Source organism: Pongo pygmaeus, chromosome 7 (genome assembly GCF_028885625.2).
Source record: "Pongo pygmaeus isolate AG05252 chromosome 7, NHGRI_mPonPyg2-v2.0_pri, whole genome shotgun sequence".
Lineage (NCBI taxonomy): Eukaryota > Metazoa > Chordata > Mammalia > Primates > Hominidae > Pongo > Pongo pygmaeus.
In genome coordinates, this window is record NC_072380.2 from 23,439,443 (window position 1) to 23,467,191 (window position 27,749).

Genomic DNA, 27,749 nt, shown 5'->3' on the forward strand with positions numbered 1-27,749 from the left:
TCAAGCTGGAGTGCAGTGACATGATCATGGTTCACTGCAGCCTACCTCCCAGGCTCAAGTGATCCTCCCACCTCAGCCTTCTGAGTAGCTGGGACCACAGGTGTGTGCCACCATGTTTGGCTAATTTTTAAAAAAATTTTGTAGAGAGGGGGTCTCACTATGTTGCCCAGGCTCGTCTTGAACTCCCAGGCTCAAGTGATCCTCCTGCCTCTGCTTCCCAAACTCCTGGGATTACAGGCGTGAGTCCTTTCTGTTTCTATCAGACAGCACTGGTCTAGTGTTGGAACTTCTTCACCAAGTATTTGTTCTACTGATCCTACTGATTCAACTGGAACACATTCATTCATTCTTTCTTTACAACGTGAATAGCACTGGAGCACTGCATGCTGGCAGACTCGGCACTAAGGACACAGAGATAAAGACACAGGTGCTTCCCTCATGTGGCACGCAGCCTTGCAGGGACGTGGAGGCACCAACAGGCAGTTGGGGTCCCGATGTGGGCAGGGGTCCTAAGGCACAGAGCACAGAGCCTGACCAGGACCTCATGTCTGTGCTGGTGAGGCTGGAGCCAGTCAGAGCTGCAGGTGCTGTGCATCCAGCCACCTTGTTTCACAGTGAAGAATCTGAGGCCCAGAAGGTTGCTCAAGGTCACCAAGCAAGCAGGTGGCTGGGCAGGGAGGAGGACTCAGATTGCCCAACTCACAGTCATTGCCCTTTCATGCCTCCTGGCTGTGGGTGTGGTCACCAAGTCCATCAGCTAGAGCCAGGGCTGAGGGGCTGACCCTGTCTGCTCTGTGACTTGACATTAAATGTGGTACTTCTCCCTTTCTGCCTACTAGAGTTGACCCCGCCCAGCATGACAGAAGATATCAATCATCCACTGATTCTTACAAGGACAGCATCAAAAATGCCAAATGCCTCTTTCTCCCAGAGTTCTGCAGGCCCCTGGAAACCTCTGGCTGCTCTAGGCAGTGAAATAATTAGGTCACATAGCACACACCCATGATAAATGGAATGTTTGTGTCATCGAGGGCCTGTTTATTCCTCAGAATGAGTGGTCTTTGTCCTGTAGGCCCTTGGAGAGCACAAACCCACACATTGGCCAATCAGTAAATGACTGCAGGGATAGTCAAGATCCAGGGAGGCCAGGTGCAGTGGCTCATGTCTATAATCCCAGCACTTTGGGAGACTGAGATGGGTGGATCACTTGAGGTCAGGAGTTCAAGACCAGCCTGGCCAACATGGGGAAACCCCGTCTTTACTAAAAATAGAAAAATTAGCTGGGTGTGGTGGTGCACACCCATAATCCCAGCTACTTGGGAGGCTGAGGCAGGAGAATTGCTTGAACCGGGGAGGCGGAGGTTGCAGTGAGCCGAGATCGTGCCACTGCACTGGGTAACTGAGTGAGACTGTCTCAAAAAAAGATCCAGGGGATCCTGTGGAGCTCACCATGCCCAGGGAAGGAGCACTGTTCTATGGCCCAATGGAAGCTGCCAGGTGGCATGATGGGACTCAGAGTGCACCCCAGACCCCCAAACTTCAGTGCACACCTGGAAGCTTGCACAGACTGGAGAACAGAGGCAGAGAGACATTCTGAATGTGAACAGGACTGGGCCACGGTGAGCATAAGGAAGAAGCCCTTGTCTGAGAGTTAGAAGACTTGGCTTTTAGTCTGTCTCTGCCAGCAATGAATGGGATGACCTCAGACTGGTTCTCCTCATCTCTTGGACTAGAGGACCTGAGGTCTCTCCAGCAGTACTGTCCATCATTTCAGGACTCTCTCGAGGCCACTGGAATGCGGGCCTCCTTCCAACGTCAGGGCACCCTGTAAGAGCTGACCCACTGCAGGCTAGGGCATGGGTAGGCCGTAGAAAGAACCAACCAATGGCACCAGACAGATGAGCTCCACTTCTAGAAGGAGGAAAGCTCTACGGTCTTTGACTGAGCTGGAGGTTAAGTTCAATGCAGGATTGTAGAATATCACACAGAAAACCACTGGATGTGGTGTCAGGCCCTGGGCTAGTGAGGGCTATCATTTCTTCCAGTGACCTCACCACATTCCTTTCTGTGGGGTGATGGCCCGACATCTGACACTATGGAAATATCCCCTCTCCACTGGACAGGCCACCCCACCCCTTGTCTGTAGGCTATTCTGCTTCCTACCCATCCCTTCCCAGCCATAGCAGCCGATGGTCTGCAGTGGCCTCCCTGCTGGTCAAGGCTGAAAAGATTCCAGGAAATGACTATGACTTCCCTCGCTCAAGTCACAGTTGTCTCGGGGAGGACTGAGCACTCCTAGACTGCACAGTCTGTTCAGGGTAAAAACTCCTCCTGTTGAATGACCAAGGTTCGTAAGGATAAATGGTGGTCGTGGGGCTTCCTGGGGAGGGGAAATGACCTCTTCTGTGTCGTCTTCTAGCTGCAACATCACTTTCCACCAATGGACCCACTTGAAAGCCTCCCTTCCTTCTGTTTTTTTGCTCATATGAAAGATTTGTTCGGGACAGTTAATAAAAAGCAGGCCCTTTCTCAATTAGTCTGAGGACATCCGGAGGGTGGCTTCTTGTTCCCTTTCTCTGCAGTCAGGGAGGGAGTGTGTGCAGGGCTGCTCTGGGGAGGAAAAGTAAGATGGCATTTGGTCCTTTTGTTGTACAGAGTGGTTCAGTCTGGTGAACTTGGAGGCCCTCTCCTGCAGGAGGCGCCTGAGAACCCCGGCTTTTTTGGTAAGGCAGCGGAGAGCACTGGGTTAGGAGCTGGGAGACCTACGGGGGAGTATTCATTGGCTGCTAATATGTTATCTCACCTTGGATGTTTACTCCGTTTTTTGGGCCTCTGCTTCCAAATCCATAAAATAGGGTCTCAATGTTCTCTAAGGCCCCTTTCAGCTCTGTCTAGGGAGAGGCCTGGGATTCTCTCCCAGGCAGCTGCTAAAGGGAGGAGGGAAAGAGGATTGCCCGAGAGCTCACTGCCGGCAGCCAGGCTGGGCTCACGGCACCATGCTCCTGGGAAGAGAGGCCCCCTCTACCCTCCCCATTCCTTACCTTGCCCCAGTCGGGAGCCAGTGACTGCCTCTTTGGCACTCCCAAAGCCCAGCTCTCTGCAGACCACACTGGCTGACACCAGGTCCCACTTGTCGTCGCAGACGGTCCCCCATTCTCCATTTTTGAGCACCTCCACGCGGCCCTCCCCGATGTAGGCACCGCCTCTCAGTCGCACCAGGGGTTGCTGAAGAGAGACACGGTCCTGCTGAATACAGATGCTGATGCGTGTTCAGCGGGCGACCACTGTCCCCTCCCGCTCCCTTCCCTGCCACCCTGTTCCCAGGCCAGGCACTCAGTCCAGGAGCTGCAACTGTGCTTGATGTATGGATGTGTGTGTGTGTGTCATGGGTGTGTGTGTGTCGTGGGTGTGTTGGGGTGTGGAAGCTTCCTCTACAGAGTCAGCTCTGGTGCAAGCTACCTTTGCAGCCCTTGCGTGGAGCTTCTGTCCTGGTCCCCTGGGGAGCCCATCGGGGACTGTCAATCACTCATCACCCCAACCTTTGTGTGGCACAAGGATCCCTCCATCAGCACTTCCCCCACCAACTCCAGAGCCTCATGCTTTTGAGCTAAAGAAGCGCCTACCCTCCAAAGTCTGCAGATTCCAAATGGATCATAATTCTTTCTTGTAACAAGGTTGCTTCTAAGCAAGTTTGGATCAACCTTGTTTATAACATAGTGCTACAGTCTAGGCCTGCAGAGACTCCACAGTACTAGGTAGGCACTGGAACGATTCTGCTGTGCACACCAGCTAGAGGCAGGAGGGAGCAGAACAGGGAGACAGGCAGCTGGAAAGCCAACCTTCATAGAGCCGTGACTCAGAGAATGGATAGGGAGCCTCATACTGATTTGTCCTAGGGCTGGGGGCATGCCCAGCCTCCCTCGATTTGACTCCAAGTCCAAATTGGCCTAACTCCAGAAGATGCAGCCCAACCAGCTATGCAGAGAGGGTGGAGAATTACAGTTTAAATACCCCTAATGTTCACTGACAGTCTGGAAGCTTTAATCTCCTTGTGGGCTTTACTGAGTTAGACAGGAGTAAGACTCTCTACGTCTTGGCCACAGTGCATCATGTCTTACAAGATGGGAGCTGGGTCACTTGACTCCAGCTGTTCACATATCCAGGTTTGCATCTGTTTCTCTGCATGTGTGTGCATGCACACACATATGTGGCACGTGTGTGTGTGCAAGCTCACCTGCATGCATGCTGCATGTATGCACGTATGTGTTTTGGAGGAGGCTCAGAAGCCCGTGAGGCTCTCAGCTACTGCTGATGCTCATTCAACTCCACAGAGGGAGTGAGGAAGACTGTGTAGCCATTCTAGGTGTGTCATAACAGACCAGAGTCATTGCCTGCCCTGGCCTATGTTGTCCTTCGCCCAGAACTGCCTTCACCCTAGCACTGATGGCCACGTGAGGCAGGCCTGGGTGGAGGTGACCTTTTCAAGCATTCATGTCCACCAGCTACCTTCAGCGGGATGGCATCACACAAGAACCTGCCTCTCTACCAATTGTACCTTGGGGCTGGCCATGGGAGGGTGGGGTGCTGAGACAGCACCCAGATTTACAGACCTCAGGGACTACTCTGACCCCGGCAGTATGGGAAGAAGAAAAAAGAGGAAAACATCCAGTGGCTATAGGATCTTTTATCCTAGCTTTAAAAAAAAACCCAAACAGGGCCAGGCATGGTGGCTCATGCCTGTAATCCCAGCACTTTCGGAGGCCAAGGTAGGCGGATCATGAGGTCAGGAGAGCGAGACCATTCTGGCTAACATGGTGAAACCCCGTCTCTACTAAAAAAAAAATATATATATATACAAAAAATTAGCCAGGTGCGGTGGCGGGTGCCTGTAGTCCCAACTACTCGGGAGGCTGAGGCAGGAGAATGGCGTGAACCCAGGAGGCGGAGCTTGCAGTGAGCCGAGATCGCGCCACTGCACTCCAGCCTGGGCGAAAGAGCGAGACTCCGTCTCAAAAACAAAAAACAAAACCAAACCAAACCAAACAGAACAAAACACGCATAACTGCTGGCTGGCTCCAACCTCTGTTTTCTGTAGAATGCTGGCCTCCTGCCTCCCTGACCTCCCTTCCCAAGCTGTCTTCCCACAGAATGGACCATCCATGACCTAAGCTTAATGGAGGCAGAGGTCAAATAACCTCGCCCCAGCCCGGCAGAGGAAAGAAAGAAACCAAGGGAAAATATGATGTAAGGCACGCTCGCTCTGTTTCAATTGGTTTGGTATGAACTTGATTCCTTTGCTTTAAACTGCACAGTAGAGGAATTCCAAAACAGTAGGATCTGGTATTCTGGATGACACACAAGGAAAGCTCAGAGGCTCAGGCTGAGGCTGTGGAAAGGATGTGGCCATCAAATCATACACAGGGGGCAAGGAGGATGTGGTGGGGGTTTGGGGGGTGGTGGACTGATTGTCGGAGGTGGACATGGCACTGTCTAGGTGTGTCCTGGAGGCACACATATGATGGTGTGGTCACCTCTGTGCTCTTCAGAGGCCCTTGAGGGGACTGAGGAGGCAGGGCCTCCTGAAAGTGCCAGGAAGTCACTCCTAATAGTTCCCACTCCCTCTGGTTGAGGAGGGCTCGGCTCCCAGCATGCATTTCACTCCTCTCACTGAAGGCTCAGTCTTTTGTTCAAATCTCCACCAAGCCTGGGAGGGGTGCACCCAGTGTGGTTTATCCAGCTCTTGTCACGGTGTCCCTTTTATATTGGAGGAGTGTAATCACCTCCTTTCCACAGGAGGTCTCAACAAAGAGGGGAGACCGGGGAGGGGAGAGGGGAAAGAGGGAGGGGAGAGGAGAGGAGACAAAAGGGCATGGTTGGGGGAAAGCTGGTTGGCTCAGCCTCTGCTGCTCCTGCCCGGCTGCCTGGACCTGGCTGACACACCTGGCTGACACACTCTCTGCCCCCACCCCAGAGCCCTTCTCCCTCCTCTGGCTCCCTCTTATCCCTGACTTGGTGACAGCCCACCTGGAACTCACCCCTGCCAAGGTGATGATTACTACGATCGTCACGCTAATCAGATGCTGTCTTGTCTACTCATGCCGAGTCAGCAAACAGTGCACTAAGTACTGAGGTCTTACCTGGCACAGAGCATCAGCCCCTGATAAATGATCGGTCACTTCTCCTATCCCTCCCTCTCCTCTTCCCAGTTGCTATTCCCACCCACTCACGAGATATTAGCTGTTTCCTGAACACAGAAATCACAGAGACCCTTTGATGGATACAGGAAAAAGGAAGAGGAGGAGAAAGAAAAGCGAATCAAGAAGAGACAGGGCACTTGCTCTTTGTCAGAGGCTGGGTCAAGCTTGCCATGGTTGGGCTACTTTACTTGTTCTAGGAAATCAGCCCATTAGGCCAGGCGCAGTGGCTCATGTCTGTAATCCCAGCACTTTGGGAGGCCGAGGCGGGTGGGCCATCTGAGGTCAGGAGTTCAAGACTAGCCTGGCCAACATGTGAAACCCCATCTCTACTAAAAATACAAAAATTAGCGAGGCGTGGTGGCGGGTGCCTGTAATCCCAGCTACTCGGGAGGCCGAGGCAGGAGAATCGCGTGAACCCAGGAGCCGGAGGTTGCAGTGAACCAAGATCATGCCATTGCACTCCAGCCTGGCAACAAGAGTGAAACTCTGTCTCAAAAAAAAAAAAAAAAAAAAAAAAGTCAGCCCATTGAAATGGGGCTGTTACTTTATATGGGAAGATGTTCATCTGCATTTCAGGAATACACTCACACACACCCCCACACTCCCCCACACCCCCCCACACACACACCCCCCCACACACCCCCACACCCCACACACCCACACCCCACACACCCCCTACACACACCCCACACACTTATACACACCCCCCACACCCACACAACCCCACACTCATACACACCCCTACACACACAGACACCCCTACACACACAGACCCCCCCCACACACCCCCACACACTCATACACACCCCCACACAGATCCCCCCACACCCACACACATTCATACACCCCCCCCACACACTCATACACCCCCCACACACGTATACATACCCCCCCACACACGCATACACACACCCCCACATATATCCCCCCCACACTCATATACACCCACACCCCACACACCCCACATACACACTCATACACACCCCCCCACACCCCCACAAACACACCTCCCCACACTCCTACACACACACCTGCACACACACCAACACACAAGCCCCCACACTCATACACCCCCCCACACCCCCACACACTCATACACACCCCACTCACCCCCCACACACTCATACACACAGATACACATCCCTACACACACCCATACACACCCCCCCCACACACTCATACACCCCCACACACCCCCACAAACACACACCCACACACACCCACACCCACATCCCCACACACTCAGACACCCCCACACACAGACACCAACACACCCACACTCTACATACCCCCCACACTCATACGCACACACACTCATACACCCCCACACTCATACACACTCCCTCATACACTCCACACACACTCATACACACACACTCATATACACACTCATACACCCCATACACTCATACACACCCCACACTCATACACACACCCATACACATACACACCCCCCACACATACACACACACTCACACACACCCCACACACATACACACCCCCTACACATACACACCCCATACACACACCCCCACACACTCATACACCCCCCACACTCATACCCTCCACACACTCATACCCCCACATATACCCCCCACACACTCATACACACCCAAACACACACCCCACACACCCCACATACACACTCATACACACCCTCCACACCCACACCCCCCACACCCACAAACACACCCCCCCCACATTCCTACACACACCCACAGACACCCCCCACATACTCATACCCCACACACACTCATACACACACATACACATCCCTACACACACCCCCACACATACTCATACACCCCCCCACACATACATCCCCACACACACCCACACCCACACATCCCCACACCCCCACACACTCATAGACACCCCCCCACACACACCCAACACATCCCCACACAGTCATACACACCTCCACTCATACACACCCCCACACACTCATACACCCCCCACACACTCATACACACACACATACACCCCCCACGCACTCATATACACACACTCATACACACACACCCCCACACATACACTCGTACGCACAGACTCATACACACACCCCCACACATACACCCCCACACACATACACACCTCCCCCACACACACAGGTGCTGTTTCACATAAGTATAATGTGACTAATGTATAGATGATTTAGGATAATGGCAGGTTTTCTACCTTGGTGGAAGCTTTTTAAAATTGTTATCCTTTCTGTTGCAAAATAAACCAAACATGCTTGCAAATGTGTCGCTGACTGCCTGTGCTTCTCAGAGCTGGGTCACATTTCCAGCTCTCCTTTGGGAACTGTGCAGGGGCACAAGGTCCCTGTCGCACACCCCTTCATCGTCTGCTCCTGTCTTACACAGCAGACAGCACACCAACAGCCTGTGACAACTGATGCTGGGGTATTCTTCTCCCCCAGGTGGTCCTTCTCTGCAGAGGGCGCTCAGGTCTCAGAGTAAAGCAGCCACAATGGCGATCTCAGCTGGGGCCACCCTTCCTCACCCTGCTGGGGGATCCTGCCTACTCCCTCAACACCCTCCCATCCCCTCCAGGTGCCAAGTGGCCACACCTCGTGCCCCATCCTCACCTCTGGCTTGTAGGCTTTCCGGAATCTCGAGGGTCCGTCAGGGCTGAAGACCTGCCCAGGCACACAACTCACCACAGCCGGCAGCCCATTCTCACACGTGACATTCTTCATGGGGTCCAGTGACACCTGGGGGCCCAGCTTGCAGCTGGAGATGTGGGCCTCTGTGCCGGTGCAGTCCATGGAGAATGGCCAGTAGCGCTGCTTCCTCCGTGAGGCAAACATTCTGCAGACGATGGGAGGGGACAGGTGACCAGGGCAGCATGACGCCTACCCCGATTCCTTCTGCAACGAGGCAGAACATGAGAGACTGGGCCCTGCTCCTGGAGCTCAGCCCTGCTTCACAGAGGGTCCCAGCTCAGTCCATTCCGCCAGCATTCACTGAGCACCTGCTAATGCCTGCACCACACTAGGCACTGGGGGACAGGACCCAGAGGGTGGACAAGGCCTCCTGCCCTCAGGCAGCTTCCATTCTAGGAAAGAAAGGACTCACTCAATGTGGTGAAATAATAATAATAAAGCCCAGGAACACAGAATGCACAAAGGTATTTAAAACAGGTGAGATCCCTGGTCCTAGAAAACCCCTCACAGTCTAAGGTAAACCATTTGTTTACCCTAACTCTTCAGATAATTCCAACATAATTTGTTGTCATTCTTTTTTTTTTCTGAGACAGAGTCTCACTCTATTCCCCCAGGCAGAAGTGCAGTGGTGCAATCACTGCAACCTCTGCCTCCCAGATTCAAGCAATTCTGCAGCCTCAGCCTCCGGAGTAGCTGGGACTACAGGTACCCGCCACCACGCCCAGCTAATTTTTGTATTTTTAGTAGAGACGGGGTTTCGCCATGTTGGCCAGGATGGTCTCAAACTCCTGATCTCAAGTGATCTGCCTGCCTCGGCCTCCCAAAGTGCTGGGATTATAGGCATGGGCCACTGTGCCCAGCCTATTGTCATTCTTTAGCTTTATTTTTCTTTGTCAGTGAGCAGTACAAACTGATTGCTAAACTCTCCCAATGATATACAAGATTAAATTTGTATTTCCAATGAGAAACAATGAAAACAGTCTTAAATTACTCCATCTGCTGAATCAAAGTACAATCTGCCTAGTAGTAGAAATTATAATGGTAATGAAACTACTGCTTCCTGCACCCAGGAAGATCAGTGAGGTTGAGGTTGTCTCTGTACCATATCTTAGGGAAGCCCTTAGCCTGTATTGTTAGCATGTGCAAAGTGTTCCTTTGTATGTTTTTTTTAAAGGCAGAATATAGATGCAGGTAATTCAGTTTTTTTTTTTTTCTGAAACAGTAACCAACTGACAAGTAATAGATTGGCTACCAAAAAGGATACCGTACCTCAGTTTCTCATGTCCAAAATCAGAAGTAGTAATAGTATCTGCTTCACTAGATTGTTGTGACAGTTTATTTATTTATTTATTTGTTGTTTTGTTTTTTTTTTTTTGAGATAGAGTCTCACTCTGTTGCCCAGGCTGGAGTGCTTTGACGCGATCTCGGCTCACTGCAACCTCCACCTCCCAGGTTCAAGGAATTCTCCTGCTTCAGCCTCCTGTGTAGCTGGGATTACAGGTACCTGCCACCACAGCCGGCTAATTTTGTATTTTTAGTAGAGACAGGGTTTCACCATGTTGCCAGGCTGCTCTCGAACTCCTGACCTCAGGTAATCTGCCTCGCTCGGCCTCCCAAAGTGTTGGGATTACAGGCATGAGCCACCACGCTGGACCATAAATCTGCATTTGGAGGTAGTGTCCAAATTTCTGCCAAGTCATATCATTGTAAGGAGACCTTCACAGGAGACACCCTCACCCCATCTGGGTTCCCATGACTCTGGCCCTTTAAGAAGAGGCTAGAACTCTGGAGAGGTTGAGGTCTCCTGGGACCAGGGTGGTCTCGAACTCCTGACCTCTGGTGATCTTTCCACCTCTGCCTCCCAAAGTGCTGGGATTATAGGCATGCGTCAGTGCCTGGCCTGTTGTGACAGTTTAAATGAGTGAATACTTGTCACTTAAAACAGTGCCCAGACATAGGAAAAGCTACATAAGAGTTTGTGAAATAAATAAGTAAATAAATAAAACTGTATTTGTTAAAGAAAAAAAAGAAGAGTGAGAGGAGGGAGGCATTCCATGGTTGGAGTGATGAGAGACTTTACGGAAGAGAAGGCTTTAAATTGGGCCCTGAATGATGGTGGGATTTGAAACAAAGGAGGTCCAGGAAGGCCCTGCTACCTGCTCATGCTGACCCAGCTTTTCAGGGCCCATGTGCTTGTCCCTGCACGGCAGGACCCAGTGAGATGCCAGAAGGAGCCAGAGGAGGGGACTCACTGGGCAGGCTGACCCTGAGACAGGGCAGAGGTGAGGTCCCATCCCTGCTGGTCCAGCAGCCCTGGAAGAACCTCCTTTGTCTCAGAGTGAATGGGGTGTGAAGACAGAGGAAGGGCAAATCCTACAGACACAGTTATCATCTCTCCTTAACCCAAATCTGAGACCTGTTACAATTCTAGTGTGCTTGTGAACTCAATGACACGGAATCTTGCTGAGGACTATCCTGGCAAATTCAGGGTGCGTGCTCACCACAGCGGCAGCCCAGAGCAGAGAACTGCTCAGGAGGGCTATTAATAATTCCAGGAACCACTGTCCTCCAGACACACTTCCTGCAAGGCCCCTGCACTTGGAAGCCTACAGCATGTTCCATGATGCCCACACAAGGGGCGGGAGAAGATACTCGGGGGAACACCAGCTGCTTGAGGATTGGTCGGACCTCACCGCCTGCCTTGGCTCAGGAAAACTCCTCTGCTTCCAGCCGTCAGTGAGCGCCACCCTCTCCAGGAACAGATGTCCTGCGTTCTAAATGGAGAGTGCAGAGCCCACAGCAAAGAACTGTCCCCAGCAGCCCGGATCCCTCTGACATCAGCCCCCAGGAATGTGCTGCAGACCCTCTAGCACGTTCAGGCCTCCCAGAGGAGCCCCTCCCCTCCCCTCCCCTCCTCCATCCCAGTGTTTCACTGGGGACAGGCCTCTGAGCTGCAGACGGAGGCCCTCGGAGGGTGGTAGACAGCCCACCCGGCTCCAGGCCTGGAGACTGGAGGAGTGACTGGAGTGAGTGAGGCAGCCTTGGGTGGAGTGGAGTGGGAAGCCTGCCTGTGAAAGAGGCAGCTAGGCCAATAGCTGGTCTGCAGGAAGAACACGGAGCTGGACTGATTCAACCAAGAGTCCTACCCACCGGCGCTCCCCTTGCCAAGAGTGAAGGCAGATGCAGTGGGATTCTGCCAGCTGCTGAGTACATCTATTTCCATGATGCTTTCCGGAAGTGGGGAAATAGCACAGGATGGGTTTGAGATGGACGTAAGCTAAAAACCCATAAGCCCCCACTTTGATGTTCTGGGTCTCCTAGAATTAGTGTCAGCTCAGAACCAGTGGCCAGTAGTCCAAAAGATCTGATTATTTCCTTTTCTCCAATGCATGCTCATCCTGGTGAAAGGTATCTTTGGAGAACTGGGAGAAAGCATACAGTATAGATTTCTGGCAGGCTACGAGGGTGCTTCCTTGAGAGTACCCAGCCTTTCCCTCATTCAAGAGCTTCCAGTCTGATAAAACTGGCTCACGTACAGGAATGGATTGAGGGGGTCATGACTCTACTCTGCTTTTATGATTTGGGATAGACTTTTGTTTGCTTGACCTAGAAGTTTTCTGCTTATACAGATTAAGTACGAACTTAGTAGGCTTCCTGTCTATTTCACTTCGAGGAACATCATGATCAACCAGCCAACACCACAGGTCTGCAGCAGTCAGACTCATTGCTGCTTTGACTCCACTGTCCAATAGGGTCAGCACGTCCACCTTGCCTTTGGTAGTACTACAGCCACGGGGCCCCTGCCACCCTGGAGCCAATTACTCCCGTCACATTCGTTACTGGTTCAGTGGCTGCTGTTCCTGCTGTGAGGTCTGGCCTTCAGAGAAGAGTGATCACAGCTCCTCAAGGAGGCTGGAGCTCCTTTCATATATTTATTTCTCACCATCAAGGTGAAAGGCGTGTCTTCAGGAGCTTCCCAGTGTGGGTGAGGAGGTCTTAAAGGTAAGATCCACTCTATCATCCAGCCTCCCTAAGCTTTTGAATTCTGTCCTCTACACACAACAGAGGCAGGGTCAGCATTTCTACTCACTCACTGTGGGCCACACTTTGGTCCACATTTCAGCCAACCAACCAGGCAAACGGCTGGAGGCCTTTTTAACTTCCTGAGCTGTAACATTAAATGCAGAATCTCTGCTTAGAGAGCTCATTTCAATTAAATGATGTCAATATTGGGATCCTACTTTCGGGAGAACAAAATTATGACTACAAAATGCTCCCTCCCAGCACCAGGAATGGGGGCCTGAAGTTTAAGCTTCATTAGCTTCAAGGTACATGGCATTGCACCCCAGCCCTGTGTGGAAGTCAGTGCCACGGCCACACCAATCAGAGAGGAGGCCTTGGTGAGAAGCCACTGACTACTTTTGGCAAGCCTGTGGCTGCAGAGACCTCTGGGGTGTGTGCAGGTAACTGGAGGGTATTAGTCCATTTTCACGCTGCTAATAAAGACATACCCGAGCCTGGGTAATTTATAAAGGAAAGAGGTTCAATAAACTCAAGTTTCACATGACCGGGGAAGCCTCACAATCATGGCGGAAGGTGAAGGAGGAACAAAGGCACGTCTTACATGACAGCAGGCTAGAGAGCGTGTGCGGGGAACTGGCCTTTATAAAGCCATCAAGTCTCATGAGACTTATTCACTATCATGAGAACAGCATGGGAAAAACCTACCCCTATGATTCAGTTACCTCCCACTGGGTCCCTCCCATGGCATGTGGGGTTATGGGAGCTACAATTCAAGATGAGATACAGGTGGGGACACAGCCAACCCGTATCACTGGGGGAAGCAGAGGTGCTGAGGAAGAGCTGCAGTTGGCGGCCAGGGGGCAGCTCTAAGGCTTCCAAGTGGCCACCAGCCCAGCAGGTTCACAGAGGGAGCCAGTCCAGTAAGGCAGCAGTGGGGCGGGGGGCCGAAGGTGGGGGACCCTCAGGGGTTAAGCAAGTGAGTTTCTGAGGCTATGAGGTCCTTCAGGGGCCTTGGTAGATACATGGAGATTACTAACTCCACCCCAGACTGAGAATTACTTTGAAAATAATTTCCTGCATAGAGTGGGCAGTGCTGCATGGCGGGAGGGAAGGGGTCCCTTCTTGGGCCTCAGAGGTGTGCTGCCAGCAACAGCAGCCACAGGCTGTAGGAAGAGGGAAAGGGACATGGGAAAGACGCAACTGGAAGCCACTGCTTCAAGGGCCAGGCAGGGTGGTGGTCCTCAGTCTGCCTTCCAGACCTCTGCAGTCCTCAGCCTCTGAGCAGGGCCCATGGATATCCCTAGTCCCAGGCCAGTCCTGCCACAACCCTCAGACTAGCCAGTGCTTCTGAGCTGGCCTTACCCCCGGGAGAAGAGGAGCTGCAGCGGGGCCAGCAGGTGGTGACTGCTGGGTGGTGCTCTCCCTGAAGCAGACCTGGGCTGTCCTACAGGCTCTGCCGGGTGTGGGCTGTGACACCCTGAGTCCACTGCCCTTCAGGCCTCTTCCATGTTCTCTTCCAGGCAGACCCAGGGCTTAGGCCAACGGTCTCTGAGCCTTACCATTCCCTAGGAGTCCTAGCCCTTTGCTGGCAGCTCAGCCCCGACAACCCACCGAGGCACAGAAAGTCTTCCCAGCACCTTTCTCTTTGGGGCACACGTAGGCCTAACTGTCAACTGAGTCCCAGAGACGAACACAAAATGACAGGGACAAGCCGAGAAGGTCGTGCTTCCCCTCCCGCTCCCCCACTAGCAAGGCCGCCCCACCTCTCCAGCTAGAAGGTTGCAGGAGGGGCTGGTTTCCAGCAGCTTCTGTTCTTCATCTCCCATCCTGCAGAGAGCACCACCCACCACCCCCTCCTTGGATCGCTCTCAGCCTTGGAAGCCTTGTCCTCCCCGTCCTTGAAAGGGCAAAGCCACAAACGCGAGGGTGGGAGGGGCAGGATGGGGTTCCAATCCAGCACGTGATAGGATTACCCAGGGCCCAGCTGCTGAAACTGGCCTGAGATCAACTCCTCAAAAGCCGAGAAGGACTCTGGACTGGCCACGGTTGGGAGATGGCTTCCAAACGCCATCTGAACAAGGCGCGTGCTGTCCAGCTCAGAACAGCAGCCAGGCTGGGGGCACTGGTAGGGCCAGCCAGGTAGGAAGCCTGCCAGGGAGGGGGTTTGCTTTTCTTGGCTCCAACTGGTAAGAAAAGCTGAGAAGGTGCCACCAAGGAAGGAGTTCTCCAAAGTATTCAGAGGTTCTCCAAAGTATTCCTGGAGAACCAGGAGAACCAGTTCTCCAAAGTATTCCTGGAGAACCTGGAGAACCAGTTCTCCAAAGTATTCCTGGTGCCAACAGGAAGGTCTGGGTCATGTCTGGGGACTGGAATCACCATTGTGGCCAGCCTGGGGTGTTGTGTGCTCACCCAAATGGGCAGCTCTGCAGCTGCACTCATCCACCCATGTGAGGGGCTGCAGGCTGGGACAAAACTATGGCCCACCCCGTCCAGGCAGGGCTGGGCCAGGGTCGGGGAGGAATATGTGGTCTGCCCGGCACCCCAGGGAGCTGGTGGGTAGAGCTGAGGCTTCAAGCCAGGTCTCCTGACATGGAAGCCACGTCTTTTCTTTCTCTGATTTGGAAGGAAAGAGACAGTGCTGCGAGTCTGCACTCTCTAAGAGTGTGGACCCTAAAGCTGGACACGGGGGACCTCCAGAGGCCAGGGTGTGCGTGAGGCCTGGATCTGCCCCTTCCGGGTTCTATCACCTTTCTCCAGTTTACTCAACTCTAAAACAGACTCCTGTTTCCCAGTGGTGTTGTGAGGATTAAATGACGAAAATAGTGCCTGGCACATTATAAGTCTTTGGTAAAGCCAAGCCAGTATTCCTATCATTATTAAGAGGAGGGAGGAACACCCCATGACCAACCAAGTATACCCCAAGTATACACCAGCCGTCAGCTTGTTGGGGTGCTGGAATCCTTCCACTAGACACTCCTTAAGTCAAAACGACTCCAGGTTCTGTCCCTGTCTACTTCTTTCCCCTACTGGGAAATATTAACCTTAGAGATCATCACAGCATTGTCAGATTTAACTGGGATTGGATGAAGTGAACTGCATGGACCAGTTTCTCAATTACCTGCTGCAACTTCCAGATTTCTCAGAAGAATCATTTGCCAAGAGCAAGTAAACATTTTTTCTTCAGTTGGTGTTGTCTCTGCCCAGCCTGGCCAGGGTATTGCCCTAGCCTAGCTCATGCAGTCCCTGAGCTGGCCGGCAGCACCCTGAGTTGGGGTTCTCTGGGCTGGGGGCACCTTGCATCTCACTTCTGCAATACGCCTTCCCTCAGGCTACTCTAGGGATTAGGGTCTATCTCCTATAGACGTGTGAATTCCTCAACGGTAAGGATGCCACAGGGCGCCCTTGAACTTGGCGCCTGGCCTGGCCCAGGGGCTCTGTGCAGGCTGCCTGCAGGGACACCAGCTTGCCTGGCCGTGCCTGGCCAAGGAAAGGCCACCGCCAGGGCGGACACTTTTAACTCTTTTAGGCAGGGCGGATACCCTCAAAGCCACCCCCTTTGGTGCATTCCTCTTACTTGTACACTTTGGCATTGTATGTCCTCTCCCCAGGGAAGCCGAACATGCCGCAGACCACGCGGGAATTCTTGGCCGTCCAGTGCTTGTCACAGATCTGCTTCCAGGTCTTGCCCTCCTTCACCTCCACGTAGCCCTCCGTCACTGGGGTGCGCTTGCGGTAGGTTGAGAGGATGGCTCGAATCCGAATGTCCTCCACCTGGATATTCAGGTTCTGGGAAGAAAGGGCGTGGAAGGAGAGGGTTACCCTTCTGGCCTGGCTGCAGAGACACCAGGCAACCAGTACTTCTTTAGTGACTACGGGCTGGGCCTGCCTGTGCCCTCGGGCCCTGCAGTGAGCTCTGGGCACCCCGGAGGGGCACACGGCCCAAGCTGCAGTTAGAAAGCGCTATGCATGGGAGATAGTGAGGCTGAAAGGACCCAACACGGAGTGGGGCAACCCAGAACAGTCAGAAAAGACTCAGAGACCCCATGGGCTTCTCCTACATCAGAACCTAAGATCTTAGAGAGCAAAAGGCAGCAGCCTCCTCCTACACAGGCCTCGAAGTAAATGCACGGGAGAGAAAGTGTTCTTTCAATGTGGATTTTGCATTTCACCCCAAAGTACATGTGTATGTGCCTGTGAGTGTGTCTGTGTGTGTCTCCCTGATTCATCTTTCAGTAAAATTTGAGTTTCAGACAGAGGACCCCCAGATGTCCTGAAGCGGGTGGTGCCACCCTGCAGACTACCTCATACCCCAGGGGTGGGCATTCCTCTGTTCAAAAATCCTTAGAGAGGCCTGAGAGAAGGAGCAGGGCTTAGAGAGAAAGGAAGCAGAGATTCCTGGTATTGAGCGTGCTGTGTGCAGAGACCCACACCTGCCTGGCAGGGATCAGGGAGGTAGGGTTGGGTACAAATATCTGGCTGCAGCAAGGAAAGGAGAGACTGCAAACACTTTAAGCCCCTCGGAGAGTTCCCTTCCCACACCCACCCCACCCATCTATCTGTGGAGTAAAGGACAGGGGCTGGGGTCAGGGTTGGAAAGATTCATTGGCAGGGTCCTTTGGGAGGAAGTGGAGGAGGGCTGGAGGGGCATGGGCGGGAGGAAGGCGCCTGCCTCCCTGCCATGTGGGCGCTCCTCCTTCCTCGACGTGGAGCTGGAATGTCCCTGTACCACCTAGACCTGAGTCCCGGGGATCTGGCAGGAGAGGGGGCCTCAAGAGGCCAAGCTAGATGACAGGAGAAGAGGTTCCCTGGAGTTACAGTGGCACTTTTTAATGCCTTTCTAAGACATGCCATAACAGGCTCCAAACTTCACAGAAGCTCCCTCCTGAATCACTCATGGCCAGCCATCACCAGCTCTTGCAACAGTCCCTGACTGAGTCCCTGCCTCCGTCTGTCTGCCACAGGGCCAGCCACCAAAGAGCCTCTTTTTTCTTTTTCTATTTTTTTTTTTTTTTTTGAGACGGAGTCTCGCTCTGTTGCCCAGGCTGGAGTGCAGTGGCATGATCTCAGCTTACTACAAGCTCCAAGCTCCACCTCCCGGGTCCATGCCATTCTCCTGTCTCAGCCTCCCGAGTAGCTGGGACTACAGGCGCACGCTGCCACGCCCAGCCAATTGTTTGTATTTTTAGTAGAGATGGGGTTTCACCATGTTGGCCAGGATGGTCTTGATTTCCTGACCTCGTGATCAGCCCGCCTCGGCCTCCCAAAGGGCTGGGATTACAGGCATGAGCCACCGTGCCCGGCCTTTTTTTTCCTTTAATTAATTAATCCTTATTCTTTTTTGAGGCAGGGTCTCACTCTGTTGCCCAGGCTGGAGTGCAGTGGTGTGATCAGGGCTCACTGCAGTCTCCATATCCTGGGCTCAAGCGATCGTCCTGTTTCAGTCTCCCAAGTAGCTGGGAGTACAGGTGTGCACCACCACGCCCAGCTAATTTTAAAATATATTCAGAGATGAGGTCTCACTATGTTGCCTGAGCTCGTTTCGAACTCCTGGCCTCAAGGCATCCTCCCACCTCGGCCTCCCAAAGTGCTGGAATTACAGGTATGAGGCACTGCAGCCGGCTCTTTCTAAAACACAGATCTAACCTTGTCCCTTGACTAGCTTCTCTTTGTCTGTGTAATACCCTAATATTGAGCAAGATGCTCTCAGCCATTCAGGACTGATTCCACCTATGCCTCCAGCCCCCTCACTGTCCCCAGCTTCACATGGATCCGCAAACACCATGAATTGCAGCATATAATAGCAACAGCTACCGCAAAGCATGCACCAGGTGCTCAGCCCTATGTGAAGTGTCTTCCTTGCATTCTCCTACTTAACCCTCGCACACTGTAATGAGGTGGTTGATCACTATTGCCATCCCTACCTTACAGATGAGAATACCAGCTGACTCCAGTTCCCTCCCCAGGGCCACCCTGAAGTGCAGTGGAAGACACACACACTGTGAGTGGGCCAGGGACTGGGAGGTGGGGCTGGTCCAAGCGGGGCTGGAAGGCAGGAGGAACCCAGCACCCCAACTGCCCCGGCCCTGTCCAGCCGAGATGCAAATGAACCACGAGTTTGAACAGAACCATTCTTTGGGTGCCCAGGGATTCGTGTCTCCACGCCATGGGCTTCAGGGTCCACAGCCAGGCCCTGCTCTCAGGTCCTGCAAGGCGGTGGAAAGTACGTGGGCCTGGAGTGATGGCACTTGGCTCCGTTTCCTTTCCACCACAGCAGAAGGAATGCTGCCAGGGGCAGGATTATGCCTTCCAGCCTGGATCCTGGATCCTTTACAGCCCTCATTCAGGCCGCAGGACCCGTGCCACCAAGACACATGGACAGGGGTGAGCCAAGAAAGGGCCTGAGGTCTAAACCCAGCCCACAAGCCGGCCGTCTTCTGTCTCTTCCCACCTCGGGAGGCCGGGCTGGAATTCCAGTGTGTAACTGTCATGCCCAGAAGGAAAGTTACTGCCTAGCATCAAGCCTGCACTTCACGAGGCAGGCGGCCCGGGCTGACCTTCAGTTCACAGATCCTTTCCCCTGCGTTGGGCAGCAGTGCAGGCTCCCTGCAGGGAAGGTGTGACCCCCAGCACCTGGCCGCCACAGGAGGAAGAAGGCCCAGCTGGAGGAGCTCAGCAGACCCCGCTGGAAAGAGCTACACGGGCCTGAGGCCAGGACACACCAACCCAAATGCCAAGGGAGCTTGCACTCATTCCTGTGATGATGCGGGACAGGTTCCTCCGCTGAATATAGGTGGTGGGGAGAGCCCCGGGGGCTCCACGGTGAAGGCAATGCAGCCTGGAGAAGAGAAAGGGCTAGCACCAGGGGTCATTATCCTCATTCTTCCACCGACTCACTGCATACGTGTTTATGCATCTCTGTGTATGTGCATGGTGGTGTGTGCTTGATGGTCTGTGTGTGTGTGGTGTGTATCTCTGTGTCTGTGTGTGTGTATGGTGGTGTGTGCTTGATGGTCTGTGTGTGGCGTGTATCTCTATGTCTCTGTGTGTGCACGGGGGTATATGCATGATGGTGTATTTCTGAGTGTCTGCATGTCCATGTGTCATATGAGCCCCTGTATATGTCTCTGTGTGTGTGTCTCTGGGATTGTGTGTCTGTGTGCATGATGATGTATGCATGACAGGGTTGTGTGTGTGTGCCTGTGTGTCATGTGGGTCTCTGCGTACTCTCTCTGTGTGTATGTGTCTATGTCACATGGGTCTCTGTATATATAAAGTGTGCATCTGTTTGTGTGTCTTGTGGTGGAGGAAATTCTGAAAGGATCTTATTCCTTGCAAGGCCTTAGGAAAACAGTTAGGACACCCTTCGTACTCATTCCTTCAAACTGGACCATCTTCTCTTCTTCTCCCTCCAAAGAACCAAAGCCTTTCCAGTCTTTAAGGCTCAAATTCACCTTATTCATTCATTTAACAAAATGCAGTCTCTGCCCTCCTTGGGCCTTGCTGGGCTTCCTCCTTACACCCCAACCACAGCGCCCTGCTTCAGCTTTGAATAATGACAGCTATGGGCATCATTTATCAAACACCAATTAATTGCAGGCTAGGTTCCATACAGAAAACTTTACATCCACTCCATTATTCAATCCCCACGGCAGCTTTCAAGATGGCTCACGGTCCACCTGTTTAGAGGTAAAAACATGATAAATCTTAGCAAGCTTTTGGAAGTTATCCAAGTTCACACAGCCAATAAGTAGGTAAACAAGTACGCAAATCGAGTTCTGACTCCAAACCCGTGCTAAAGGCTCACAATGACCACTGGTCTCTGAGCAGTCCTCATCTCATGCCTGTGTCCAGTACATTGCCTGGTACTGAGGGTGACACACCCAGAGCAGGGCCTGGGGCTCAGAATTCTGGGTGTCCCCTTCAGCCAGCTGAAGGGTGCTGGTGCTGTGCACATTGGAAGCCCAGCATCCCACGTTGAGGGGCAGTGAGTCAGACTGGATTGTGTACGTGAGGGGAGAGCTGGGCTCCCGGCATTCTTGTCTTCAGGCCAGCGGGAGGAGGCAGGGAAGCCCTCTGGGGCACACATTCGGTGCTCACACTAGCTAACCAGCTCACGGAGACTGAGTTAGACCTCTTAGAAAACACACACACACACATAACCTCTCTCTTTACTTCACTGCTGTGGAATCCCTTCCATAACCACAAGTGTTAGGATATATTTTGCCCCAGGAGTTCAGCCCCAAAAGTGAAGAGAAAGTGTGAAATATTAAAATATACCCACATTTTTTTTTCTTTTTAAAATGAAAGGCACTCTAGACTTGCTAGTTTAAAATTCAGCCCCGGCCGGGCGCAGTGGCTCATGCCTGTAATCCCAGCACTTTGGGAGGCTGAGGCAGGCAGATCACGAGGTCAGGAGATCGGGACCATCTTGGTTAACACGGTGAAACCCTGTCTCTACTAAAAATACAAAAAATTAGCCAGGCGTGGTGGCGGGTGCCTGTAGTCCCAGCTACTCGGGAGGCTGAGGCAGGAGAATGGCGTGAACCTGGGAGGCGGAGGTTGCAGTGAGCTGAGACCACGCTACTGCACTCCAGCCTGGGTGACAAAGTGAGACTCTCTCTCAAAAATAAAATAACATAAAATAAAATAAAATAACATAAAATAAAATAAAATAAAATAACATAAAATAAAATAAAATAAAATAAAATAACAAAATAACATAAAATAACATAAAATAAAATAAAATAACATGACATGACATGACATGAAATGAAATAAAATAAAATAAAATTCAGCCCCAAATGCCAGAAGCTGGTCAAGCACCCTGCACATATTAAAATTCAAGCTAAAACCTGATGCTATCCCTCTTGCCAGAGACAACAGTGCACCCAGGCCTCCAGAAAGCTTCCCTCCAAGAAAGACACAGAAACTCCGGGATGTGTGGTCCTCAGAGCTCATCACATCCTCCGGCAGGGCTTGAGGCTCTGGGAGTGATTTGCACCCGTTCCTAGAAGGGAAAACCAAGGCATGGCCAGGCAAGGGACTTGTCACGTCAGCCGGAGAGGAAGGGAGCTCTGAGCTCTGACTCTCAGGTTTATGCCTGAATCACATTTCACATTTGCAGCATCTGTCCATGACTTGCAAATTCCAGAATGTGATAGTCTGGGGCTGTCGCCAATGAGGAAAAATCACCCATTTTGAAAGTCTAGCTGGAAGTTGCATCAGGGAAAGGTACAAGGAGAAGCAAGTCAAGCAAGCCAGCCTACATGAATCCACATCACAGTCGCTCTAAACTCTCAGCACCAGGCACGTTGGCAAAGCTGGGTCTTCGCTCAGTGGTCGTTCTCCTTCCCCCTGTTCTAGAAGTCATAATTTAATATCAGCTCAGACTTTCTGACCTGAGAAGTCATCCTGGGGGTGAGGAGGGGTGGCAGGACAATGCTGGGAAGACATAACATCATGCCAACATCTCAACGAGAATGCATGAGTGTCAACTCTAGCCAGCCTCTGCTCACCTCGCATGCAGCCTCCCACAACCACCAGCAAGTTCCTGCATCTTCCTCTCAGAGCCTGCAGCTTTCTTACTGTGGCTATTTAAAAACAAAACAGGGCCGGGTGTGGTGACTCACGTCTCTAATCCCAGGACTTTGGGAGGCCGAGGTGAGCAGATCACTTGAGGTCAGGAGTTCAAGACCAGCCTGGCCAACATGGTGAGTCCCTATCTCTACTAAACACACACACACACACACACACACACACACACACACAATAGCCGGGTACGGTGGTGCATGCCTGTAATCCCAGCGACTCAGGAGGCTGAGGCAGGAGAATCACTTGAATCTGGGAGGTGGGGGTTGCAGTGAGCCGAGATTGCGCCACTACACTCCAGCTGAGGTGACAGAGCAAGACTCTATCTCAAAAATAAATAAATAAATAGGTGGGGCACGGTGGCTCATGCCTGTGAACCCAGCACTTTGGGAGGCCGAGGTGGGCAGATTATTTGAGGTCAGGAGTTCGAGACCAGCCTGATCAACATGGTGAAACCTTGCCTCTACTAAAAATACAAAAAAAAATTAGCCGGGCATCTGTAATCCCAGCTACTCGAGAGGCTGAGGCAGGAGAATCGCTTGAACTCGGGAGGCAGAGTTTACAGTGAGCTAAGATTGCACCATTGCACTCCAGCCTGGGCAAAAGACTGAGATTCCGTTTCAAAAAAATATAAATAAATAAATAATAAACAAATAAGAAATAAACAAAACAGGCTGGGTGTGGTGGCTCACATTTATAATCCTCGTGCTTTGATTGAGAAGCTGAGGCAGGAGGATGGCTTGAGGCCAGGAGTCCAAGACCAGCCTAGGCAACAGAATGAGACCTCATTTCTAAAAAAAAAAAGTTAAAAAATTAGCTGGGCACCAGCGATCCCATTACTGGGTATATACCCAAAGGATTATAAATCATGCTACTATAAAGACACATGCACATGTATGTTTATTGCAGCACTATTCACAATAGCAAAGACTTGGAACCAACCCAAATGTCCAACAATGATAGACTGGATTAAGAAAATGCGGCACATATGCCCTAGAACTTAAAGTATAATTAAAAAAAAAAAAAGAAAATGTGGCACATATACACCATGGAATACTGTGCAGCCGTAAAAAAAGATGAGTTCATGTCCTTTGCAGGGACATGGATGAAGATGGAAACCATCATTCTGAGCAAACTATCACAAGGACAGAAAACGAAACACCACATGTTCTCACTCATAGGTGGGAATTGAACAATGAGAACACTTGGACACAGGGAGGGGAACATCACACACCGGCGCCTGTCGTGGGGTGGCGGGGGGGGAGGGATAGCACTGGGAGAAATACCTAATGTAAATGATGGGTTGATGGGTGCAGCGGGCCAGCATGGCACATGTATACCTATGTAACGGACCTGCACATTGTGCACATGTACCCTAGAACTTAAAGTATAGTAACAAAAAAAAAAAAATTAGCTGGGCATGGTGGCACCTGCCCATAGTCCTCGCTCCTAGGAGGCTGAGGTGGGAGAATCACTTGAGCCCAGGAGTTTGAGGCTGCAGTGAACTAGGATTGTGCCACTGTACTCCAGCCTGGGTGACAGAGCGAGATCTTCTCTCTAAGAAACAAAACAAAACAAAACAGTGGCCTTGGCCGGGCGCAGTGGCTCACGCCTGTAATCCTAGCACTTTGGGAGGCTGAGGCGGGTGGATCACGAGGCCAGGAGATCGAGACCATCCCTGCTAACACGGTGAAACCCTGTCTCTACTAAAAATACAAAAAATTAGCCGGGTGTGGTGGCGGGCACCTGTAGTCCCAGGTACTCGGGAGGCTGAGGCAGGAGAATGGCATGAACCCGGGAGGCGGAGCTTGCAGTGAGCCGAGATTGCGCCACTGCACCCCAACCTGGGCGACACAGCAAGACTCCGTCTCAAAAAAAAAAAAAAACAAAAAAACAGTGGCCTCCCAGATACAGACCCATATCCCAGCTGCCAGCTTGACACCTTCCTCAGCACCTGAAACAAAACACATCCAAGATGCCCTCAACTCTTCCTCTTTTCATCGAGTCATTGAGGGATGCTCCTGCCTCTAGCTTTGCAGACCTTCGTGACCCTCTCTCTTCCTCACTCATGCGCCCATTAAGCCCTACCCTAGCCAGACCTTCTTTGCCCTTCTATCAGCTTGCCATTCCCACTCCCAATTCCCAGTCAGCTGTGCAAGGAGAATCATGGGAACATAAGAAGGGCGTGATAATGTCGTCATCTCACCTAGGCCCGCGCTGTCTCCTCGCCTCTGGTTTCTTCTCCCATCCGTTCATCCTCTTTGACCACAGTGCATTCAAGGGTCTTGCTCAGATCTTCCTGGTGGCGCCTCCACATTAGAGGCCCACACCCTGCCATTCTCTGTCCCTTCTTTCTACCTATCAGAATCCTGCCAATCCTCAGGGAGAATGTTATTCATCCATTCAAAAATATTTGTCCAGTGCTACCATGTCCCAAGTGCTGTGTGCAACCCTGAAAGGACAGATAGGCATGGTCCTTGCTGTCATGAGGTCCCTAATCTAGAGGAGGAGAGGCGGCACCAGCATCTCCCTGAAGCCCCCTCCCCTGCCCGAAAATAGCACATCCACACATTTGATTTCTTCTTTACTCCTCCAGCACTGGCATTCTGGTGACTCATTGAGTTCTTGGCTTATACTGACTATCTTGCACTAGGGTTTACTTTTCCACATCCTTTTGCCACTCAATTGGACTGTGAATCCCCTAAGGGCAAAACTGTGCCTTATTCATTTTTGTATTACCCACACAGTAAGAAATTATTACTGGTTCCTTCCAACCATATTTGAGGACCCACTATAGCCAGACACAGAGTGGGTCCTCAAACATGTTTGGAAGGAACCAGTAATGATTTTTTCAAAATCCAACAACAGGAGTTTAGCTTAGCTAGACATGCTGAGCACCCAAGTCCAACATTTTAATAAAGACTCTTTTTATTATTTGTTTAATACAAAATAAACAGTTACACAGTCCTCATCTCTCTTCCTAACATTAAGCATGACTTGTGTAACTTATGGATAGACAGGAGAACATCTGTGCTTTGTCCAGGCATCCTTTTGTCACCTGAGCTCCCTAACACCCTCTCCTTTTCCCTTGAGATCTGACACCAATAGTTACTGAACTGAATTAAAAGCCGTCTGATCCTCAGCACACAGTTAGATGGCTTGGCTAAGTGTGTATTATCTGTACACAGTATGAGGCACACAGTTAGATGGCTTGGCTAAGTGTGTATTATCTGTACACAGTATGAGGCATGCTGTACTCCAGGAGTCTGGCTATGTTATAATTATCCCCTTTTGATGATCCAATCAGAAACTCTTAGTTTAAGAGGCTGCTGGGGGACTGGGCGCAGTGGCGCACACCTATAATCTCAACACTTTGGGAGGCCTAGGTGGGCAGTTCACCTGAGGTCAGGAGTTTGAGACCAGCCTGGCCAACATGGGGCTCTACTAAAAATACAAAAATTAGCTGGGCGTGGTGGCACGCACCTGTAATCCCAGCTACTCAGGAGGCTGAGGCAGGAGAATCACTTGAACCCAGGAGGCGGAGGTTGCAGTGAGCCAAGGTCACGCCATTGCACTCCAGCCTGGGCGACAAAAGCGAAACTCCATCTCAACAAAAAATAAGCTGCTGGTAACATTCTTTAGCCTGTGACTTCTTGATGGAAGAAAGTGACAGAGGAAAGGCATTTCAACAATTTCTGTTCCTCAGCTCTAGGCAACAGAGGCCAGTGGAGGCCTGGAGAGCTGAGATCATGCTGACACCACCAAAGGAAAGAGCCAGTAGTCTGTTGGAGCCTTCCTCCTATAAATCAAAAGCTTTGCAACACTGCTGGAAAACTGAATGCTCTGTGTTTCATTTTCCAACCAGGCAGCCACTTGGGTAGGTAACAGAGCCTGCTTTTTTGGAGAACGGGCAAGCCCTGCTGTCGGCAGGAAGCTGGAGGGACACCTGCTCCAACAACCAGCCCCTGTGACCCAGCAGTTCCTCCTGTCCTGGTCAGGCCCGACCACCCACCACACAACCTCATGGTGAATCTGGTGGTTCTCTTCACAGCCATCATCACCGTGGTGACACAGTCATGATGCATGAGACTGTTTCTCCACTGCTGGATGGTAAGCTCAGGGTGGGCAAGACGGTCCGTTCCATCACTCCCTTTATCCTCATGTCTAGTGTAGGGTCTGGTGCTGAATCGAAATGTATTGGTGAATGAATAAACAGATCCTTAGCAACGGGCTCCTGGGGATGGGGTGGGGGGATTCCTTGGCATTGATACCCAGCATGGCTGAGGTAACTCAAATAAGCCACTTAGGCTCATTGCAGAACCAGGCTGACCGCTGCCCACTCCGCCCTAGTCACGTCACCAGACCTCCCTGCAGAGCGGATCTGCCCACCCAGGGCAGGGAGAGGCTTTCTCCAGCCCAGCTCAAGCCCCCACTTCCTCCAGATAGCAACTGTCTCACAGGTTTCCTCATTCACCTCTCTCTTCTCCAAACTGCCATGCAATTGAGCACCCAATCACATTCTTCAAAGTTTGAGTACATCCTGTTCATTTATTTATTTCATCTAAAACAAATTATAAGCCTCCTTATTCATGTGTACAATCTAACAAATAAATAGAATGTTACATATTGGTTTATTTCATCTCACAGAGTTACAATGGTATTTATACTTTTCAAAGCATTGTATCTGCAGCACCCGGGCCAGAAACCAGGTTCCCATCTGTTATCCACATACACACCCTTTTGCATTTCAGATTTTCAGTTGGGAAAATAGGTCACCTTAGAACTACTTGCTTTGTGTGTCCCTTTTGGTAGCTGGGAAGCCCTGGCTACATATAGGCTCTTAGTAAATAGAATCGCAGAATGTGAGGGCTAGACAGGATCTTTTTTTTTCTTTTTGAGATGGAGTCTCACTCTGTCGCTCAGGCTGGAGTGCAGTGGCTGCAACCTCCACGTCCTGGGTTCAAGCGATTCTCGAGTAGCTGGGACTACAGGCATACACTACCATGCCCAACTAATTTTTTGTATTTTTAGTAGAGATGGGGGTCTCGTCACGTTGGCCAGGCTGGTCTTGAACTCCTGACCTCAAGTGATCCCCCCACCTTGGCCTCCCAAAGTACTGGGAATACAGGCGTAAGCCACCGCGCCCAGCCCTGGACAGGATGTTATACATCCTCTTGCCCAAGAAAGGGGAGAGACAAAACCCAGGAGAGCTACATCTGATTGTCCAGCCAGACAGTTCAGCAAAACTGAGAGTTCAGAGGCTGTGGGCCTCC

General features: G+C 51.6%; 1 protein-coding gene across 2 annotated transcripts in view; it reads right to left on the reverse strand.

The window, feature by feature from the left end:
* Nucleotides 1-27,749, reverse strand: part of LOXL2 (lysyl oxidase like 2) — a 103,132-nt gene that overhangs the window by 25,225 nt on the left and 50,158 nt on the right. For both annotated transcript variants that reach the window (XM_054497368.2, XM_063669354.1), the window contains exons 4-6: nt 16,463-16,674; nt 8,788-9,010; nt 3,042-3,225 (exon numbers count right to left, since the gene is read on the reverse strand). In XM_054497368.2, the coding sequence (XP_054353343.2) occupies nt 3,042-3,225; nt 8,788-9,010; nt 16,463-16,674 (619 nt within the window). The remainder of the gene's footprint in view (nt 1-3,041; nt 3,226-8,787; nt 9,011-16,462; nt 16,675-27,749) is intronic.